Raw genomic sequence first — 21,138 nt, forward strand, 5'->3', positions numbered from 1 at the left:
GTGATCTTAAGCTTGTGCGTAGCTGCTCGGCCATGGAAACCCATTTTATGAAGCTCCCGACGAACAGTTCTTGTGTTGATGTTGCTTCCAAAGGCAGTTTGGAACTTGGTGGTGAGTGTTGCAACCGAGGACAGACAATTTTTATGCGCTTCAGCACTTGGCAGTCTCGTTCTGTTTACTTGTGTGGCCTACCACTTCATAGCTGAGCCATTGTTCCTTCTAGACGTTTCCACTTCACAATAACAGCACTTACAGTTGACCGGGGCAGCACTAAATTGTAAGAACTGACTTGTTGGAAAGGTGGCATTCTATGACAGTGGCACGTTGAAAGGCACTGAGCTCTTCAGTAAGGCCCTTCTACTGCCAATGTTTATCTATGGAGATTGCATTGCTGTGTGCTCAATTTTATTTCACAACAGGTTAGGCTGAAAAAGCAGAATCCACTAATTTGAAGGGGTGTCCATATACTTTTTTATATATAGTATAATTGTCTCACCTAGCTATCTTAAGATGAATGCACTTTCTGTAAGTTGCTTTGGATAAGAGCATCTGCTAAATGACTGAAATGTCAAATGTACATGTTTTACATACAGATCACATATTACTGTATTGAATAATTTAACAACTTTACAAAAAAAATCGTTATTTGTTATATGTTATATTTGACAGTGTAAAACCTAGCAGTACTGCTTATTTCTATGAGAGTGAGGCGGAATTTAAGAAAACAACATGATTATTGTTTCTCTGAAATGAAACCATCAAGTGACAAATTTTAAACAAATACATATCTGTCATTGAACAACCCCATGCAATGCTTAGATAGTGAAAAACACACCAATCTCTTTCATAATTTCTTTAAAACAAAATATAACCTGAAAATAGATAAATAGCGTTTTGGAATGAAACATTGCAATTTAGCTAATTAGCAACTTTGCAACTACTTACTACATTTGAGCTACTTAGCATGTTAGCTGACCCTTACCCTAATTCCTAATCCTAACCTTAACCCCCAACCTTAACCCCTAGCTGAGCTAATGTTAGCCACCTAGCTAAAGTTAGTCACAACAAAATGAAATTCGTAACATATCATACAAAGTGGATGATGGACATCCACAAATTAAACTACATACCATACGGAATGTTACATATCATACTAAATGGAGGGAGCCACTCATCACGTCACAATTTAATTTTCTCTGTTCCTCTCCAGCCAATTCAAAAGAAAAGGAAACAGAAACATTGTCATAAAGAATGGGCCCTTTCTTTGACAGCTCTATTCTGTTGGGTCAGTTTGTCAATCTAGTGCTCTGTATACCCAACGGCAGCAGTGAAACAACAAGAGAATCCCGAGGATTCTATTGACAAGAGATTGGAGCCAGGGGCTGATGAAGTGTTAATGTTTCTAATGACTTCTTAATGAAGAGGCTTACAGCACATCAAATAAATATGGGACACAGTCTCATCTGGTATTCACACAGGTTCTTCCAGTCATAAATAGAATAGCGGGCGTAATAGACCGAGTGCAAATGCATAATCACTCTGTTAACAAGACTGATGAGGGCAGAGGTTGTTCCAAAAACCTTGGGTGCTCAATCTGCGGTATAACATCATTACTGCAACTCCTCAAATATGTGTGTGCTCTGCTCAGAAAGAACGATCGCCAGGACTTTAACCAAACGTCACGGTTTATTTGAAATCACCTGTTACGCAAAAGGACATAAAGAACACTCTTTGTACTTTCACCCAGCACTGAGACAATAGTGGCTTTTATTACAATGCTTCTCAGGTAGTGTACCAACACATCCCCTCCTCACTCCTAATAACACATCTTTTATGAAAATATTACAAATACAAATGTCGATTGAATCATCAACAGGACTGTATTGTGTTCGTTCGTCGGCCTCAACTCAAACTCAACCACTATCTAACAGTCACATTGAAGGACACTTTCAAGGAGGTCTAGTCGTTACCTATAGTCTCGTACCACACCTCTCCTCAGGGACAGCCATCCGTTCCATGTATTTGAACTATTCCAGAGCTAGCACACCTGTTTCAACTTGACAACTAATGATCAAGTCCTTGACTACTTGAATCAGGTGAGTTAGCTCAGGGCTACAGCAGGAAAATAGTATGAATAATATGAATTATTATGGTGATTATAATTTCTGGACCTTTTCGTTAGGGGTTTATACATTTTTCGTTGGGGCAAATCAAGTCTGACATTGTAAAGTGAAAATGAAAAACTTCAGAAAAGTTTTTAAACTTTGAATACACTACAGAATTCTCAACAACAAAATGGTAATCAAATTAAGATCCTACGTCTGTAGGTACTACAACCACTTGCATTATTGTTGTACTACCAAGAGGAACCCCAGGAATGGTCCGTAGGATTCCCCTCGTGTCTCTATGAGAGCCGAGAACAGAGTCAGCCGAAGTCCGTCCGCTTGAAATGTGTAAGTCATGGTTATGTGGGTAGTACTTTTCCATTTTGCCAGGTTTTAAACCGATTTTTCCTGTTTACCGCCTACTGAGCATGACCCAGGGGAGGGTGCGGCGGAGGGGGTCTCAGTACCGCCCCTTCACGCCCAGTTCCTGCTCGGCGGTGTGCTCGATGGCGGCGTGGAGAACACGCACCTCCTCCTGGGTCAGGGTCCTCTCCATGTGGCGGTAGGTGATGCGGTAACAGTGGCTGTGCTTCTGCGTCCTGTGGGGAGAGAAGAAGAGAGACAGGGGTTAGGAGGACCGAAAGGCATCAAGAGAGGGTGCTGGTCACAATGGATTTAAAAAGAAGAAGAAAGAAACGTCCCTTTTTCATGACCCGGTCTTTCAAAGATAATTCATAAAAATCCAAATAAGATCTTCATTGTAAAGGGTTAAACACTGTTTCCCATGCTTGTTCAATGAATCATAAACAATTAATGAACATGCACCGGTGTTAAGACCCTAACAGTTTACAGATGGTAGGTAATTAAGGTCACAGTTATGAAAATTTAGGACACTAAAGAAGCCTTTTTACTGACTCTGGAAAAACTCCAAAAGAAAGATGCCCAGGATCCCTGCTCATCTGTGTGAACATGCCTTAGGTATGCTGCAAGGAGGCATGAGGACTGCAGATGTGTCCAGGGAAATAAATAGCAATTTCCATACTGTGAGACGCCTAAGAAAGCGCTACAGGGAGACAGGACGGACAGCTGATCATCCTCACAGTGGCAGACCACGTGTAACAACACCTGCACAGAATCGGTACATCTGAACATCACACCTGTGGGAAAGGTACAGGATGGCAACAACAACTGCTCGAGTTACACCAGGAACGCACAATCCCTCTATCAGTGCTCAGACTGTCCGTAACAGGCTGAGAGAGGCTGGACTGAGGGATTGTAGGCCTGTTGTAAGGTAGGTCTTCACCATACATCACCAGCAACAACGTCGCCTATGAGCACAAACCCACTGTCGCTGGACCAGACAGGAGTGGCAAAAAGTGCTTTTTACTGACAAGTCGCGGTTTTGTCTCACCAGGGGTGATGGTCGGATTCGCATTTATCGTAGAAGGAATGAGCGTTACACCGAGGCCTGGGATCATTACACCGAGGAGCGGGATCATTTTGGAGGTGGAGGGTCCGTCATGGTCTGGGGCGGTGTGTCACAGCATCACCGGACTGAGCTTGTTGACATTGCAGACAATCTCAACGCTGGGCATGACAGGGAAGACATCCTCCTCCCTCATGTGGTACCCTTCCTGCAGGCTCATCCTGACATGACCCTCCAGCATGACAATGCCACCAGCCAAACTGCTCATTCTGTGCGTGATTTCCTGCAAGACAAGAATGTAAGTGTTCTGCCATGGCCAGCGAAGAGCCCGGATCTCAATCCCATTGAGCACGTCTGGGACCTGTTGGATCGGAGGGTGAGGGCTAGGGCCATTCCGCCCAGAAATATCCGGGAACTTGGAGGTGCCTTGGTGGAAGAGTGGGGTAACATCTCACAGCAAGAATGGGCAAATCTGGTGCAGTCCATGAGGAGGAGATGCACTGCAGTACTTAATGCAGCTGGTGGCCACACCAGATACTAACTGTTACTTTGATTTTGACCCCCCCCGCCCCTTTGTTCAGGGACACATCAATCAATTTCTGTTAGACACATGTCTGTGGAACTTGTTCAGTTTATGTCTCAGTTGTTGAATCTTATTATGTTCATACAAATATTTACACATGTTAAGTTTGCTGAAAATAAACAGTGAGTGGACAGTGAGAGGACATTTATATTTTTGGAGACTATTGAACACAAAAGGTATGTATGACCTCTCTAGTGAGATCCACATGGGCAATCCCAATTAGATCAGACAATATTCATGTTGTCTACAATATTTGTCACATCCCTCCATTCCTAAGGGATATAGAAAGACATTAGGCGAGATATTAGAGCCTACAGTAGTCAAGATAATGGATTATGCATGCACACACCCAAACGCACGTGTCCCACACACGCACACATAGTCCCTGTCTCTCTAGGGGACAGTAATGAGGATCTTCAAAGTACAGCGAAGGATGAACATGAACAACGGTAGTATCCGCCACATAAAGCAGTTTGAAAGCTAAGCATGGCCCTTTTGTCATTTCCATATTGCGGTGCTCATTGAAACCAACGGCTGAGATTTGTATTGTGCCACAAAGCACCTGGCTAAGACAAAATGTCTGAGGGAAGACTTCTGAAAGACAGAGCCTTGGGATTCAATAGCCCAAACCCCATGGGATCCCTGATAAAATCAAAGTCGGCTTCATACCAGCAGACTCCCACTGTCAGGGGGACACATCTGGTGTCTACTGTTGCAGAGATAATAATTCAAACAGAGACGTGGTGACAAAATCACGCAGTGGTTTTAGTTCCGCAAACACTGAGGCAGGCTGTGGCGACTGACATCAGAAAGTGTCAACTGTGTTCTGATAACTCCTAATTTCAAGCACATTCCTCACCGGTCCTATTTTCTGTATACACATCACAATATGGGGGCGCATTTTTTTTTTAAACAGTGCAGACGGCTGCTGCAAATTACTGGGAAAACAGAGGCAAACTGTTTTCCCTGAAAATGCAGATATCCACTGGAAATGAGAAGCCGCAATTACGACGAGGCGGTGGCGACACTCAGGCCGAGTTTAACCACGTTTAATCAGGAAATCCTTTAGGGCCATAAACGGGAGCTCCGCTCTCGCCTTTCATTTCTCTCCAGCTCCGGTAGACAGGAGAATAGATTACATTTTTCCAGCTTTACAGTGTTCTATATGGTGGCGGGGGCTGTGCCATAGGTGTCGGTTTCTTCCCTCCTCTACTCTCTGAAAGGGCAACCTTGTTTTACAGAAAACCCCTCCTCGCGGGCTGCCACGCTAAGAATAGCTGCAGCCCGAGAGTGTGTGATCTCTGGGTAACCTTGTCAGGAGGTGACTGACAGATGAGAAAATATAATTTAGAGCGCACGGCGCGGAAAGAGATAATTGGTTTATTGGACCGACATCCTCATTAAAGAGAAAAAAGAGAAGAAAATAAAAATCACACTCAGAGAGCTATTGTGCGCAGCTTCGTAAATACCAGCCCTGACAAATTTATGCCACCACTGATTGCAAATGGGACATTGCATGGCACTCACACGCAGCTGTCTTTCTATACTTTTTGGGGACCAATCAAAATCCTATTTTCCCTAACTCTTAACCCTAAACCTAACCTTAACTCCACCACCCCACCACAGCCAAAACCAGCTAATGAGAAAAATGTTTTTGAGCTTGCACAATGTTCTTCTCCCTCTCCCTCCATCATTGACTTGACATGTCAATGTATTACAATACATACTGTAGACATGCCAATGATGAGCTAATGGAATTTGCTCCAAACCAGAACTGTGTATTAATGATAATAGAGTGCAGACCATAACTATCAACTGTACAGGAGGGGAGGGGACATTTTCTGAGGCGATTCCGACTTGATAATGGAGAAATTAATTATTCAACGTCCGAGCCCATCAAAAATAATCAATGATTGGCCATGACACCCCGTTAGAAATGGCATTTGTTGTCTCCATTGTCTCCATCCACAGCAGTTGGTTCATGTATAGCTTCCCTCGTTTCCCTCTCTCTCTCTCTCTCCCCACTCCTCCCCCGTCTGTCTTAGCAAAAAGAGTATCTGACATTTCCGCAGAACGCACAGTTGTTCAATAATTCAGTGCGCAGAAGAAGAACAGTGATCCAAACACAAAATACAATCACTATTTATTGTAGAAGTCTCCATTTTATTGCCCTGCAGAATTTGGTTTACATTCAGCCAGTCGGCTGTTGGTTATTCACACTGGCTTCTTCCAAAGGGAGAAAAACAGAGCTGTCCAGGAGCAAAGAGGATTTGGCCTCCAAGGCCGGCAGGGCAGATGTGAGAAAACTATCTAACAAAGATTAGGGTGCTGTAAATCGGGGATGTACAGTATGTTCAGAAAGAGTTATGTCGTGAAGCAAAGCGAGCTTTGTTGTGGCGGGACACTCGAGTCAGACAGCTGACAATGTCAAAACAAAATGTTCAATAAAATGTGTGGTCAAACAAATACAGTTCTCCTGACACACGTTGTGATTTTGTTGATTACATGTTGTGTACCTCTCCAGGCCACACTTTTCAGGAGTGAGTATACCTATTTTCAGTGAGTGAAGAGGGTATCCAACAGACTGCTTCACAAACTGGATGTAATGTGGTTGTGTTCATGACGTCATTACAAACTATTTGGTAAAGGGCTAGGACTGCTTGTGTATCTACAGTCACGAGTGACGGAGCAATGAGATCAGTGATGCTTAGGGGGATGTTTGGAGGAGTTGGGCTGGGAGATGGGTCAGTGGCTGGCTGAGGGAAGAGAAGCTGAGAGGAGGAGAGAAGCCAAACACACAGGAAGCAGGAAGTCCACTCTAATTGGTCCCAGTCAGCTAGAGAGAAGACTACTTAGCCTGGGACACTTTGTCTCTCTCACTTTGTCTTTTATGCTCTCCAACACTGACTGACTGACTGACTGACACACACTGCTCCAACACAGACCCGGTGCCAGGATAAAGTGACTAAGGGGGCAGTTGAAATTGGCGAGTGGGATACATTTTTGGGGGTTCTTGCATTGGAATTATATTGAATTCTGCTTATATGATCACGCTATACCAATATAAACAAAGTTTAAATACCGAGACTCCAAGATCATTGAGGGCTTTTAAAATCTGTAGCTTCTCTCTGCTGCGCTATATTAGCGCAATGGACAGCGCGCTGAAGCTAGGCGGTTTTGGTAATGAATATAGGCTACAAAACAGCCTATGTGAATCTAGCCGTACACAACTGTCTCAAATGCTGAATGTAGTAACCTAGTTATTCATGCATGCAAACAAAAATACTGAATAGCAGTTTGGCTTAGAAAACCAGCACAACTGAATGCGAATAAACGCGATGCGAATAAACAGAACAAAACAGCAGTACCAAGTAGTAGGCCTTGGGTTCTTTCATTGGAATTATATTGAATTCTGCTTATATCAGGTTATACCATAATAAACACAAACGTTTAAAAAAATGCTTTTGACCAAGAATTTACAGGATCAACGGCACAAAATCTCACTGCGCTCCATCAGCACCATGGACAGCACCCTGCATACTAAAGCCAGATTTTGATAAAAACTAACCAGCTATAGATAGTGGTGGTGCATCAGTGCCACTGGCACTGCACTGTGCCCAAATGGCTTCAAAATTGCTGTCGCACCTCAGCTTCTTGACACACTCCAAAGCACCACATTGACTCCAGTGTAAAGAGCCGTTGCTTTTGCCTGGAGTAATTTGTTTGGAGGATCGAGAAGACTGACGATTCTGTGCATTTCAAAAAATATATTTCACCTTTATTTAACCAGGTAGGCTAGTTGAGAACAAATTCTCATTTACAACTGCGACCTGGCCAAGATAAAGCAAAGCAGTGAGACAGAAACAACACAGAGTTACACATGGAACAAACAACAGTACAGTCAACAACACAATAGAAAAAAAACTGTCTATAGTCTATATTCAGTGTGTGCAAATGGCATGAGGTGGTAAGGCAATAAATAGGACATAGTAGCAAAGTAATTACAATTTAGCAGATTAACACTGGAGTGATAGATGAGCAGATGATGGTGTGTAAGTAGTGATACTGGTGTGCAAAAGAGCAGCAAAGTAAATCAAAACAATATGGGGGTGAGGTAGGTAGATTGGGTGGGCTATTTACAGATGGACTATGTACAGCTGCAAGCGATCGGTTAGCTGCTCAGATAGCTGATGTTTAAAGTTAGTGAGGGAAATGTAAGTCTCCAGCTTCAGCGATTTTTGCAATTTGTTCCAGTCACTGGCAGCAGAGAACTGGAAGGAAAGGCAGCCAAAGGAGGTGTTGGCTTTGGAGATGACCAGTGAGATATACCTGCTGGAGCGCGTGCTACGCGTGTTGTTATTGTGACCAGTGAGTTGAGATAAGGCGGAGCTTTAGCATAGCCTTATAGATGACCTGGAGCCAGTGGGTCTGGCGACGAATATGTAGTGAGGGCCATCCGACTAGAGCATACAGGTCGCAGTGGTGGGTAGTATAAGGCGCTTTGGTAACTAGTGTTGTATGGCATTGAAGCTCGTTTGGAGGTTAGTTAACACAGTGTCCAAAGAAGGGCCAGATGTATACAGAATGGTGTCGCCTGCGTAGAGGTGGATCAGGGAATCACCTGCAGCAAGAGCGACATCATTGATATATACAGAGAAAAATGTCGCCCTGAGAATTGAACCCTGTGGTACCACCATAGAGACTGCCAGAGGTCCGGACAACAGGCCCTCCGATTTGACACACTGAACTGTGTCTGAGAAGTAGTTGGTGAACCAGGCGAGGCAGTCATTTGAGAAACCAAGTCTATTGAGTCTGCCGATAACAATACGGTGATTGACAGAGTCAAAAGCCTTGGCCAGGTCGATGAAGATGGCCGCACAGTACTGTCTTTTATCAATGGCGGTTATGATATCGTTTAGTACCTTGAGCGTGGCTGAGGTGCACCAGTGACCAGCTCAGAAACCGGATTGCACAGCGGAGAAGGTACGGTGGGATTCGAAATGGTCAGTGATCTGTTTATTAACTTGGCTTTCAAAGACTAGATTGGTGGCTGTAAACTTAAAGCCGGGGTCCGTCACTGCCTTCAGCAACCCTGTAGCCTCGAGTCTTACTTCTGTGTTGTAGGAACTTGTGTGTTTTTTCCTGTTTTTAATGGAAACCCAAAAGGAGTTATTCCTGCCCGCCCAGTGGCTTTCCATAGCCCCCTGAACACCGGCAAAGTTTACATGACAGGTTGGCGTAAAATAAATCAGTATCTCCGCTCTGCTGTGTCACCCTGTCAAGCAGTTAAACTTTTTTGCAATTTTTTTGTGCAAAAGGACATAAATCTAAAACTGAGGGAGCAAAAGTTTGAACTTAGCCCCTTATGTTCCCTTTAACCCCGTCGTGTAGCCGGGTAACACCTATATGAGAATGCTGTTCATTGACCACAGTTCAGCATTCAACACTATTCTCTCCTAGCTCAACACCAAGCTCAGAGCCCTGGGTCTGTACAACACCCTCTGCAAAAGGATCCCGGACTTCCTGATGGGCAGATTATAGGCTGTGAGAATTGGCAGCAACACCTCTTCCACACAGGCTCCTAAAACCGCCTGATTCTCTGCACCTTAACACACATGCAGTCACTCACACACGCACACACCCACACAGACATACAAACATTAACACACACATTCCAACTGCTGCTACCAGACTCGTATTATGATCGCTAAATACTGCACAATAGAAACACTATAAAACACACGTAAATATTGGACTGTAAATTGTATTACAGTCCAATATATTATACTTACTCTAAAAAGTATATTCTAATGAGCCATTCACTTTGTTTGTATTCTTATATTTTATTATTTCTTATTGTTGTTGCATTGTCGAGAAGGAACCTGCAGGTAAGCATTTTGTTGGACGGTGTATACCATGTGTAATCCCATACAAAGGACTAATAAAAATAAAACTTGAAAACACACACACACACACACACACACACACACACACACACACACACGGAGTCCATATACAGTGGGGAGAACAAGTATTTGATACACTGCCGATTTTGCAGGTTTTCCTACTTACAAAGCATGTAGAGGTCTGTAATTTTTTTATCATAGGTACACTTCAACTGTGAGAGACGGAATCTAAAACATAAATCCATCAAATATACTGTACAGCTATTCAAATTGAGAGCACAGACAAGTTGTTTTCCCACCTCCAAACAATTTGTATTTGTTTTAATGTGATTGCAAGTCATCTCATACTAAACATCCTATATTTTCAAGTAATTAATCTAGTCAGGATGGACGTTATCTTATATGCACCAATGTAATTGAGAAATAATCTGAGTAATTGCAGTCCACAGGAATCTGAACATCCTCTGCATTTGCATACATTTCCATGAATTAATGTCATTTCAGTTAGTATTTTTTTCTTAAAGCTTTCTTTTCTTTTCTCTTCTCTCCTTGATACTTATGTAACTGGAGGGATACATCTAAGCCATCCTACATTTACCTGTCACAAGTCTTAGAAAAAGCATTGCTTTTCATGTGGTGCTTGTTTCATTCATGAGAGGGAAACGGAGGAAGGCTGCTTGCTGGGACAACCCCCCCCCCCGATGGCTGGCATTCAAGATGAGATTCTGAGATGAGAGGAGAGAGGAGCAGACCAGGGACTCTCTCCAGACTCCATGCCATGCTAATGATGCCAAGCAGTAACCAACAAGGCACTGGGATAGTAAAGCGATGCTGGTTCAGGTTTTTTGCACCACTGAAGTGTTTAGGCTTCCTTTGCTTCCTCTGAGATCCTCTGGTATAACACATTGACCAAATATGATAGCAATTAGAGGGTATAGGAGTTGCTACACTGGATAGTGGAAAACGCCTCGGCCGTTCAAGAGAAAAATCTCTATTTCTTTTCACTTCAATGACAGGCTCTCCAAGACAGATACTGCTTTGTCATTCACAAATTATGCTTTTGCAATCCAACAAGGTTTTTCATTGTTAAAGGCTGAGGGGGTAGTTCTGACATTGTTGAGGGCTGTCTTCTTGTCATTGTTGTCTTGGTTGTGAGAGTGAATAAGCGTTGCTATCTATAGTCACACACATAGCCACCCCAATAGTACATGCGATTTCCAAACTAGCGATTTACTGAATAAAAGAGATGACATCACAGTCTGGAAAAGAACACACAAAACTCATAAATTAATTAGACCCAACAGACAAGTAGGGTTACAAAACAACTCGTCTTTGTCTGATGGTAATGCAACAGTTAGTACATTCATCTTAAGATAGCTAGGTGAGATATCACAGTCATAATAAGTACATCCACAGTAAGGAAGTTATCAGAAATGTCAATGCTATTAGGAAAATGTAACTGCAAGTTATTATTTGTATTTATGTCAAAACAAATGGGGGGGGATAAGACTAAAATGTCTTATTTAAGATGATCTTTGAAGAGGTAGGGTTTCAGATGTTTTTGGAAGGGAGCATCAGGGGGAAGCTGGTTCCACCATTGGGGTGCCAGGAGAGAGAAGAGCTTTGACTGGGCTGAGCGGAGGCTGACAGACAAAAGACAGACAAAAGACCAGAGGAGGCAGAACAGAGTGCTTGGGTTGGAATGTAGGGTTTTAGCATAGCCTGAAAGTATGGAGGCGCAGTTCCATTTGGTGTGCCGTAGGCAAGTACCATGGTCTTGCAGTGGATGCGAGCTTCAACTGAACGTCAATGGAATGTACGGAGGAGCGGGGTGACACATGTGAACTTGGGAAGGTTGAACACCTGTGTGAAGAAAGGTCATAATCTACGGATGTTGTAGAGCATGAACCTGCAAGAGCGACTCACTGTTTTGATGTTTGCAGAGAACGACAGGGTGTTGTCCAGGGTCACGCCAAGGTTATTTGCACTCTGGGAGGGGCCACCGTGGAGTTTGTCTTGAAGCCGGCAGGCATTCCCTGGGAGGAAGAACAGCAACGTTGTGTCGAGGTTGTGGTTGAGGTGGTGGGCTGACATCCAAGCTTAGATACCGTATCTGTCAGGCACGCAGAGATGCGTGCCATGACCTGGACGTCAGATGGGGGGGGGGGAATGACAAAAGTAGTTGAGTGCCATCTGCATAGCAATGACAGGAGAGACCATGAGAGGATATGACGGAGCCGAGTGATTTGGTGGATAGAGAAAAGAGGAGAGTGCCTAGAACCGAGCCCTTGGAGACACCAATAGTAAGAGCATGTGTTGCGGACACAGCTCCTCTCCAAGCCACCTGGTAGGAGCGACCTGCCAGGTAAGATGCAATCCAGGAGTGTGCAGCGCCTGAGACGCCCAGCCCTGAGAGGTTGGAGAGGAGGATCTGATGGTTCACGGTGTCAAAGTAAGCTTTGGCAGAGACGGAGAGCCTCCGCGACACAGAGGACAGCAGTCTCAGTTGAGGGACCATTCCTGAAGCCTGACTGTTTAGGGTCAAGAAGATCGTTCTGAGAGAGTCAGAGACAAAGACAGCACACTAAGGTGGTCAGAGACAGCACACTGAAGTGTTTTGGAAAGAAAAGATAGAAGGCATACCGGTCTGTAGTTATTGACACCAGAGGGGTAGAGTGTTGGTTTCTTGAGGAGGGGAGCGACTCTGGCCATCTTGAAGTCAGAGGGGACACAGCTAGTGGTCAGGGTTGAGTTGATGAGAGAAGTGAGGAATGGGAGAAGCTCCCCAGAGATAGTCTGGAGAAGTGAAGAGGGGATGAGGTCGAGTAGACAGGTTGCAGATTTTCATCTGGAGAGAGAGGGGAGAAAGAGGTCAAGGCATAGGGTAGTTCTGTGCAAGTGGGACCAGTGAACTCAGTAGACAGTGAATGAGGAGCAGATGTCATCAACCTTTTTTTCAAAGTGGTTGACAAAGTTGTCCATAAAGAGGGAGGAGGTGGAGGGAGAAGGTTGAAAATAGTTTCCCAGGGTTGGAGGCAGAGGCTTGGAATTTCGAGTGATATAAAGCGGCTACAGCTGCGGATACAGAAAAAGAGAAGGCAGAGAGTGGAAGGATGATAGGTCCTCCGGAAGTTTAGTTTTTCTCCATTTTCACTCAACTGCCGGCAGCCACAGAGCAGGAGGGGAGGGTCAAGCCGGCTGGGAGGAGAGGGGACAGTGGGAATCAAAGGAGGCAGAAAGGGAGGAAAATGTATCAGAAGGGAGAAATTATAGGATAGATGGGGAGAGAGTAGTGAGAGAGAAAGAGTGAAGATTGCGACGGTGCATGACCATCTGGGTAGGGGCTGAGTGGGTAGGGTTTGAGAAGAGAAAAGTAGTGATCAGAGACCTGGAGGGGGTTGCAGTGGGATTAGTAGGCAAACAGCCTCCAGTAAAGATGAGGTCAAGCGTATTGCCTGCCTTGTGAGTGGGAGGGGGCTGGGTAAGGGTGAGGTCAAAAGAGGAAAGAAGGGGAAAGAAAGGTGTAAATAATCAAAGTCCGGTGTCGGGAGGTTGAAGTCGCCCAGTATGATGAGTGGTGAGCCATCGTTGGGAAATAATCTTATTAAGGTGTCAAGCTCATTAAGGAACTTTTCAAGGGCACCTGGTGGGCCCATAGGCGACAATGTTAAGCTTGAGTGGACAACTGACAGTGACAGCATGGAATTCAAATGAGAAGAAGTACCATTTAGGAGAAATGAGTATCCCTGTGCCACCACCGTGACGGACAGATGCTCTCGGACTATGAGAGAGCAGCTGGAGTAGCAGTGTTCTCTGTGGTAATCCATACTATGAATGTGCATTGTTGCTATCAGTCTTGCCTTACCTGCATGCCTTTCAAATTGACAATAAAAAATATTTTGTTAAGCCTTGATGTGTCATACTGTAAATTAAGGTAGGAGGTTTCATCAGAAAATCACCAAGCCTTGACTGAAAAAGTGTTGAAACACTGAATCTCATTTAGACATGAACCAGGCGGAACCACCTGGTGCACCAGTCGCTCACATTCCCTGTTAAATTCAACAGTATCTCTCCCCTATCTGCACTCATGCCCCAGATCTCCAAGACAATGAGTGAAAGTTACACATCCCACATGTCAAATTAATGTGCCTAATTAGAGATAAATAAATAAAGAATGAAAGAGGGAGAGTGAAGCGAGAAAGAAAAAGAGGGAGAGCGACAGAGAAAAAAGAGAGGGAGAAAGCGAAAGAGAGAGAGAGATCCTCTCACTATGAGAAGAAGAAACTTTTCAAAGGCCCCAAATTAAAATTCATGCTCAGAAGTCTCCCGGTGGAACAGCAGCGATTTGAATTATTAAGATCTCTGTCACAAATGAGGGGGAAACACATTTTGGTGGTGGGCCCATATAAAGAAGGGGTCCCGTAGCGCCAGGCATGCAAGAGGCTGTATGATTATGATCAACGTTCCATAAATGCATCACTGATTGGAACAGAGGGATTGACGTCAAAGCTAGCTTAACACTGACAAGGTCTCTGTAGAGGGATACACAATTGAAGATGTTGATGTATTTTCATAAACATGTTTACCTACTCAGCTGATGTACAGTGCCTTCAGAAAGCATTCATACCCCTGGACTTATTCTGCATTTTGTTGTTATAGCCTGCATTCAAAATTAATTAAATATATACTTTTAAAAATTATATTTATATTCACACAATACCCTATGACACAGTGAAAACATGTTTTTAGAGATTTCAGCAAATGTATTGAAAATTCTATACAGAAACATCTCATTTACATAAGTATTCACAGCAATGAGCCAATTCATTTTAGAATCACATTTGGCAGCTTTTACAGCTGTGATTCTTTCTGGGTAAGTCTCGAAGAGCTTTGCACACCTGAATTGTACAATATATTAAAGAAGCAATAACACTGGCCTTCTTTAGACTAGTTGAGTATCTGGTTAGAGCCAGTTTGCTCTGTTCTCAGAACAAGAATAGACTGACAAGTTTCAGAAGAAAATGATTTGTTTCTGACCATTTTGATCCTGTAATTGAACCCACAAATGCTGATGCTCCAGATATTCAACTAGTCGAAAGAAGGCCAGTTGTATTGCTTCTTTAAATCAGGACAACCATTTTCAGCTGTGCTAACATAATTGCAAAAGAGTTTTCTAATAATCAATTAGCCTTTTAAAATTATAAACTTGGATTAGCTAACACAACATGCCATTGGAACACAGGAGTGATGGTGGCTGATAATGGGCCTCTACGCCTACTGTCGTTTCCAGCTACAATAGTCATTTACAACATTAACAATGTCTACACTGTATTTCTGATTAATTTGATGTTATTTTAATGGACAGAAAATGTGCTTTTCTTTCAAAAACAAGGACATTTCTAAGTGACCCCAAACTTTTGAACTGTAGTGTATATTTTTAAATTCTTCTTGTTGATCATAGGCCACTCAGGAACATTCAATGTCACATCAGTTAGTAATTCAATTATATATTTGGCCTTGTGTTTTAGGTTATTGTCCTGCTGAAAGGTGAATTTGTCTCCCAGTGTCCCTTGGAAAGCAGACTGAACCAGGTTTAGCTCTATTCCATTTATTTTTATTTAAAAAACTCCCTTGCCGATGACAAGCATACCATTACATGATGCTTGAAAATATGAAGAGCGGTACTCAGTGGGGTGTTGTGTTGGATTTGCCCCAAATGTAATGTTTTGTATTCAGGAAATAAAGTAAATTTTTTGCCACATTTTTTACAGTTTATTTTAGTGCATTATTGCAAACAGGATGCATGTTCTGCCCTGAGCGGTTTCCTTCCTCTCCGGCAACTGAGTTAGGAAGGTCGTCTGAATCTTTGTAGTGACTGGGTGCATTGACACACCACCCAAAGTATAATTAATAACTTCGCCATGCTCAAAGGGATATGCAATGCCTGCTTTGTTAAATTTTTTACCCATCTACCAATACCCATCTGCCCTTTTTATGAGGCATTTTGAAAACCTCCCTGGTCTTTGAATCTGTGTTTGAAATTCACTGCTCGATTGAGGGACCTTACAGATAATTGTATATGTGGGGTACAGAGACGAGGTAGTCATTCAAAAATCATGTTAAATAAACACTATTGCAACACAGTGTGAGTTAATACAACTTCTTATATGACTTGTTAAGCACATTTTTATTCCTGGACTTATTTAGGGTTGCCACAACAAAGTGGTTGAATACTTATTGACTCAAGACATTTCAGATTTTCATTTTTTATGAATTTGTAAAAAATTCTAAAAACTGAATTCCACATTGACATTATGGGGTATTGTGTGTAAGCCAGTGACACAACATGTTAAATTCAGACTGTAAAACACAACAAATTGGGGAAAGATTCCACAGGTGTAAATATTTTCTGAAGGCACTGTATGTATGTGTGTGCGTGTCCCAATAGAATCGGAACAGACAAATTTCAGGTCTGCTGTGCGCAAACTTGAACATTGTGCAACTTCTAGCTTCTAGCGTACATTTGTTACAGTTTTAAGAGTGGTCATGTAGGGTACAGTGGCTTTTTGATCATAACGTAGGCCTACCAGAGTGGCCTACCATGAAAAACAAGAAAATGAATCCCATAACATTTTAACATGGAAACAGATGTTTTATCATTCAGCCTACAGTAGCAGCCAATGTGTGGTGTTCAATGTAGGCCTACATTCCATGAGACCTTTGGAAAAAAAACATGCAGGGCTCGACATTAACCTGTTTATTCACTTGTCCTTCAGACAAGGAGGTAACTGAAAATGTTGTGCTGTTTGATGCAAGAAACCACTTTACAAAATGCATTTTTATTCCCATACCATTATTACAGATAATCAGACAAATTATGCTACCCTCTTGCCTATTGGCTACTTAGCTTATTCAAGCCTGTCTCAAAATACAACACTGCCCCTTTAAGACAAAAAAAGGTCCCTACCTGACTTCCTTTTCAAAGATATCTAGAAACATATATTCCCCAACTGCTCACAAATGATCTATAACTGGGCTAATAACTCACTAACTAGCAAAGGATATGAACAAAATGTGCACACATGGCTACATACAGCTCTTGCTTTGATCTCAAACAAGCACTTCTACTCACGACCGCTCATACTGTGAAATATTCCTCTATATAAAAAAATTGGCCAAAACGCTAATAATTACAACAACCATGCAAGCCTATAGATACACTTTCCTACTCATTCATTACTTCTGCAGCGCTTGTTGTAAGGGCTGGGTGGAAATAGGAAGAATGCACATTTTATGGCTTATAAAAGTGTTGAATAGTGCTGAGTAAGAACTTAAACATGAACTCACTCATAAAAACAGAAGCTCTTTGCTATATTCGTTGACAGTCTCTCTCTAGTCATGGTTTTAAACATTTTGAAATCTCACAGTATCAACTTTGCTGTAGCTTTCTTTTATGCCTGCTACGTTACTGCAGACACGGTCATCTGAGCCATGCGATTGGCCAGCGGTAAGTGCACTTGATTTGCTCTCTGGGCCCACAGGGAAGGCAGAGTTTGTACCTTAAACATTAAACCGTTAAAATGGCAACAGTTAGCTAACCTGGCATGCAAGGCAGCTGAATCAGGTGCAAAAATAAAAAAATAAGAACAAGGCTTTATCATTGTTTTTTTTTTACAGAAAGGTTTGACGATCAACTAGGAATGCCCTGGAGATTGACCAGTTGGTGACCACTGCTCTAGAAAATTACATATAGTTCAATCTTGTGGGCTGATATTTCTGTGCAGCAGTCCTGGGCTCCTGTGTGGCTTAGAGGGAACATTGCTGTGACCCACTAGAATCACATGACACCATTGTGATGATGACATTTCTTTGAAATAATGACCAGATAAAGACCTAATGATGTAAACACTGTTTTAATGACAAAGTACTATAATTCTAGTGCTGTCAGCAATCACATGTATTCCGTCTCATGTGTTTGGTTATGTGGGGGAGTGAGGACTAGGCGGTTTTATTTATTTGACCGGTTCCTCCAGTGATCAAAAGTTGGAAAGAGAGCAGTCACCAACGTTACAACGTAGTGTACAAACTACGGGAGGAAAGTTCAGATGCTTATAAAAGGATCTTAAATTCATTGGTCTTTCTTTTTATTTGTTCCTAAGTAATAAACAGAGACCATGGTCTCTCTCTCTCCCCCTCTCTCTCTTTCCCTCCCTCTCTCCCGCTCATAAAATACCTGGTAATGATTGTAAATGTTTCGGAATTTCTCAGACATTTCTTCATTACTGTAACTCAACTAAAGTCTTTTGCATATTGCTATTTATCTTATGGAGTCAGATAAACATTTCAAAAGGCTAATTGCTTAGTCTTATTACAAGTCGCATGTGAGGTATTTATAATATCATATATACATGTCAAATATTACTGCCTACCACACACACATCCACTATTTACCCACCCTCAGGTGGATATGGCTTGTTTCATGGGGTCTGGTCTTGGTCTTGGCCTGGATCTCCAGAGTTCCCATCTTGACTTCATCTCTGGTTGGCCTTGAGGAAACTAGCAAACGATTCAGACTGCTAGCCTATAGCTAGCTACTGCTATGACAGCCATGTGATGGTAGCTAGAGTAATAAAGCATGTCTACTTTTCTCACCACAGTGACCAAGAACATACTGAAACGTTGTGTGCCAAGGTTTACCAGACATGAAGACGTTAACTACCTTGAAGATGCCATCGGTACATGGGGCACTGCTCCGGCACTGTAAATAACTCGAGGCTTGGGTTCGCCGTGGGAGGAGGGCTCCACTGCAGGGATTTTTTTCTCTCGATATATGCCTTGACGACCTGAACCTCTGGTGGGGCCTGGAGTCCCCGGCTCGGAATATATGAGTAATAAATACTCCCTCCCCTAGAAGTGAGGCCCTGGCCAGTGAGATATTGACGGTTTGGGATAAATCCCGCATGGGCAGCTGGACGGAGCGGCGAGCCTGAGCTCAGTAATAACGTGGCCCTTACTGTCGTCATCATGACAGGCTCCCAAGAAAACGCTTAGGGGGAGAGCGACAGCTGAGATGAATCACTCCATGTTGTACATTACAGCATGGCAGGTGGATTGGGCATTGCTTCTGAGTGTGTTTGCAGCCAGAGTGTGAGTGTGTGAGTAGGTCAGTGAGGGGTTACAAGACATTACGCTTCTCTCTCCATCTGATTGAATTCCCCTGCTAGAGACCGAGACACATTACGGTGGGAGGAAAAGGATGTGAGCAGGCTACACAGACCTAGCCTAAACCCACAAAGGCCCTCTGCTGTACTCTGCATCCACTCCCTTCTCCGTACCTAGACTACAGGGTTCAGTTCTATCAAACTAGATAACTAACAATGCATTGATCATACATGCTGCTAAAGAAAAGCCAACTGCTTTATTGGAATGCTTAGGAAAGAATATAGTTGGAGCACTTATCTAGACATCTCTTCTTTAACCATTAGCAATGATAAATCGGCACTCACATACAACAAGTAATAGCCAATGCAAATTATTATTATTATATCCATTACCGATTTAATTGTCACACTGTTGCTTGTTTTGTCAGCTCTGTTGTCTTCAGTTTGCCAAGGATTCTAGATGAACTTCTCATTGGTTCCTTTATTCACATATCTAAAACCACATTACTGCTAATCAGATTGGAGGGAAACTGATACTTCTGTTCATTGTCCAGTCTTTTTTCTTCTTTCCAGTAATTTTTTTTCTTGCATGAGTTGTAAATGCCTATTGATAGAGCATCTGATACAGTATAATAGGCATATTACCATGTAGCAATAACTTTAAAAAAAAACTTTGTTTATGAAACCTTCACTGGGAATTGCAAAAAAGTTCAATCAATTGCTTTAATCAACAATATTATACTGTATGTTCAACTTCTAAAAGGTACTATGTTGCTCATGTTAGTCTGAAGTAAGTGAGATGATTTTGGCATGCTAGTTGGGTCATGCTAACAGAGATCCTACCATTCCTAGTGTTTTGTTCTCAACAAGTAACGAGTGCTAAGCTGTGTTAACTGCTACAGGTTTAGTTTTTTCCAACAAAATGGGGGCTCGTCTGGGATTTTGGTTCCCATTAGTATGGTAATCGCTCTAGTCACTTACTCTGAAGCTCTAGTGTACCCAGATATTTGAGTGTTCAAAATACACTCCTTGCTTTGAAACAACAAAAGCTCAGCTGTGTGATCAACCCAGTCGATATCACATGAATGAGCTCAATGTTTCCATGGATTTTAACTCTTTGTTTCAGTTTGCCATCAGATGCATGGATCTCAGTGGCATGGCATAATATAGCAGATGCTTGGATCCTGGTGGCATGGCATAATATACAAATATGAAGGGCAAAAGATGTGCTTATCTATGCAGGCTATGAATGTTCCAGGCAAAATGAGAAATAACCAAAAATAGACCAATAGTTATGCTAATGCATCGGTATAGCAATGCTTATGCTACTGAATAACATATGAATAAAACATGTTTGTCTTAGAATATATTAAGGTCCTGGCGGAAAACAAACCAATCACAAAGAAGAGAGCCCGAGGCGGGAATCTAAATCGATGTTTCACCGGACCCCACATTACCAAAGATGTGGCTGCCCGCGTGGGTGCCCAATGGTAAGAGAGGAGGGTATCCACATTGCTGCATGCTCAATAATGAATTGTTTATGCAAGGTGCATCGGAGTGATGGTGACAGCTTTAATTTATTTCAACCTGGGTGTTGGGAGTACTTGAAGTTGGTGAAATATTCAAGGGAAAAGGGAGGCCAGTGGAGTCAAGTATTTCTCACCATGATGGGCTCTCTAGCTATAGCTTGTGTGCTTCAGATGGAAATCACAAAATCTTGTCAATTACACATCAAAAAGCTGGACAGTGAGATAACATTTGGGGTTGACACAGCTGACGAATTTCTGAAAAGCTGGAGCTGTCATTACACTACCGTTGTCGGATCTAATATTTTGTGGGTGACCGTATAATTTCTCTCATTTCTTTAACAATTATTCTAGGCTTGATTGTGAAAATGACCTGTCAACGTCAGTCAACTGCTAGTCCTGATGACATTTGCTCGACGCATTTTTGAGCA

The 21,138-nt window shown here is 42.7% G+C and overlaps 1 protein-coding gene across 2 annotated transcripts in view; it reads right to left on the reverse strand.

The window, feature by feature from the left end:
• Positions 1-1,664: 1,664 nt before the first annotated feature.
• The window catches only part of fars2 (phenylalanyl-tRNA synthetase 2, mitochondrial), a 119,582-nt gene continuing 100,108 nt past the window's right edge, over positions 1,665-21,138 (reverse strand). For both annotated transcript variants that reach the window (XM_020507428.2, XM_020507429.2), the window contains one exon: positions 1,665-2,704. In XM_020507428.2, the coding sequence (XP_020363017.1) occupies positions 2,566-2,704 (139 nt within the window). In that variant the 3' untranslated portion in view covers positions 1,665-2,565. The remainder of the gene's footprint in view (positions 2,705-21,138) is intronic.

Source organism: Oncorhynchus kisutch, linkage group LG18 (assembly GCF_002021735.2).
Source record: "Oncorhynchus kisutch isolate 150728-3 linkage group LG18, Okis_V2, whole genome shotgun sequence".
In the NCBI taxonomy this organism is placed as follows: Eukaryota; Metazoa; Chordata; class Actinopteri; order Salmoniformes; family Salmonidae; genus Oncorhynchus; species Oncorhynchus kisutch.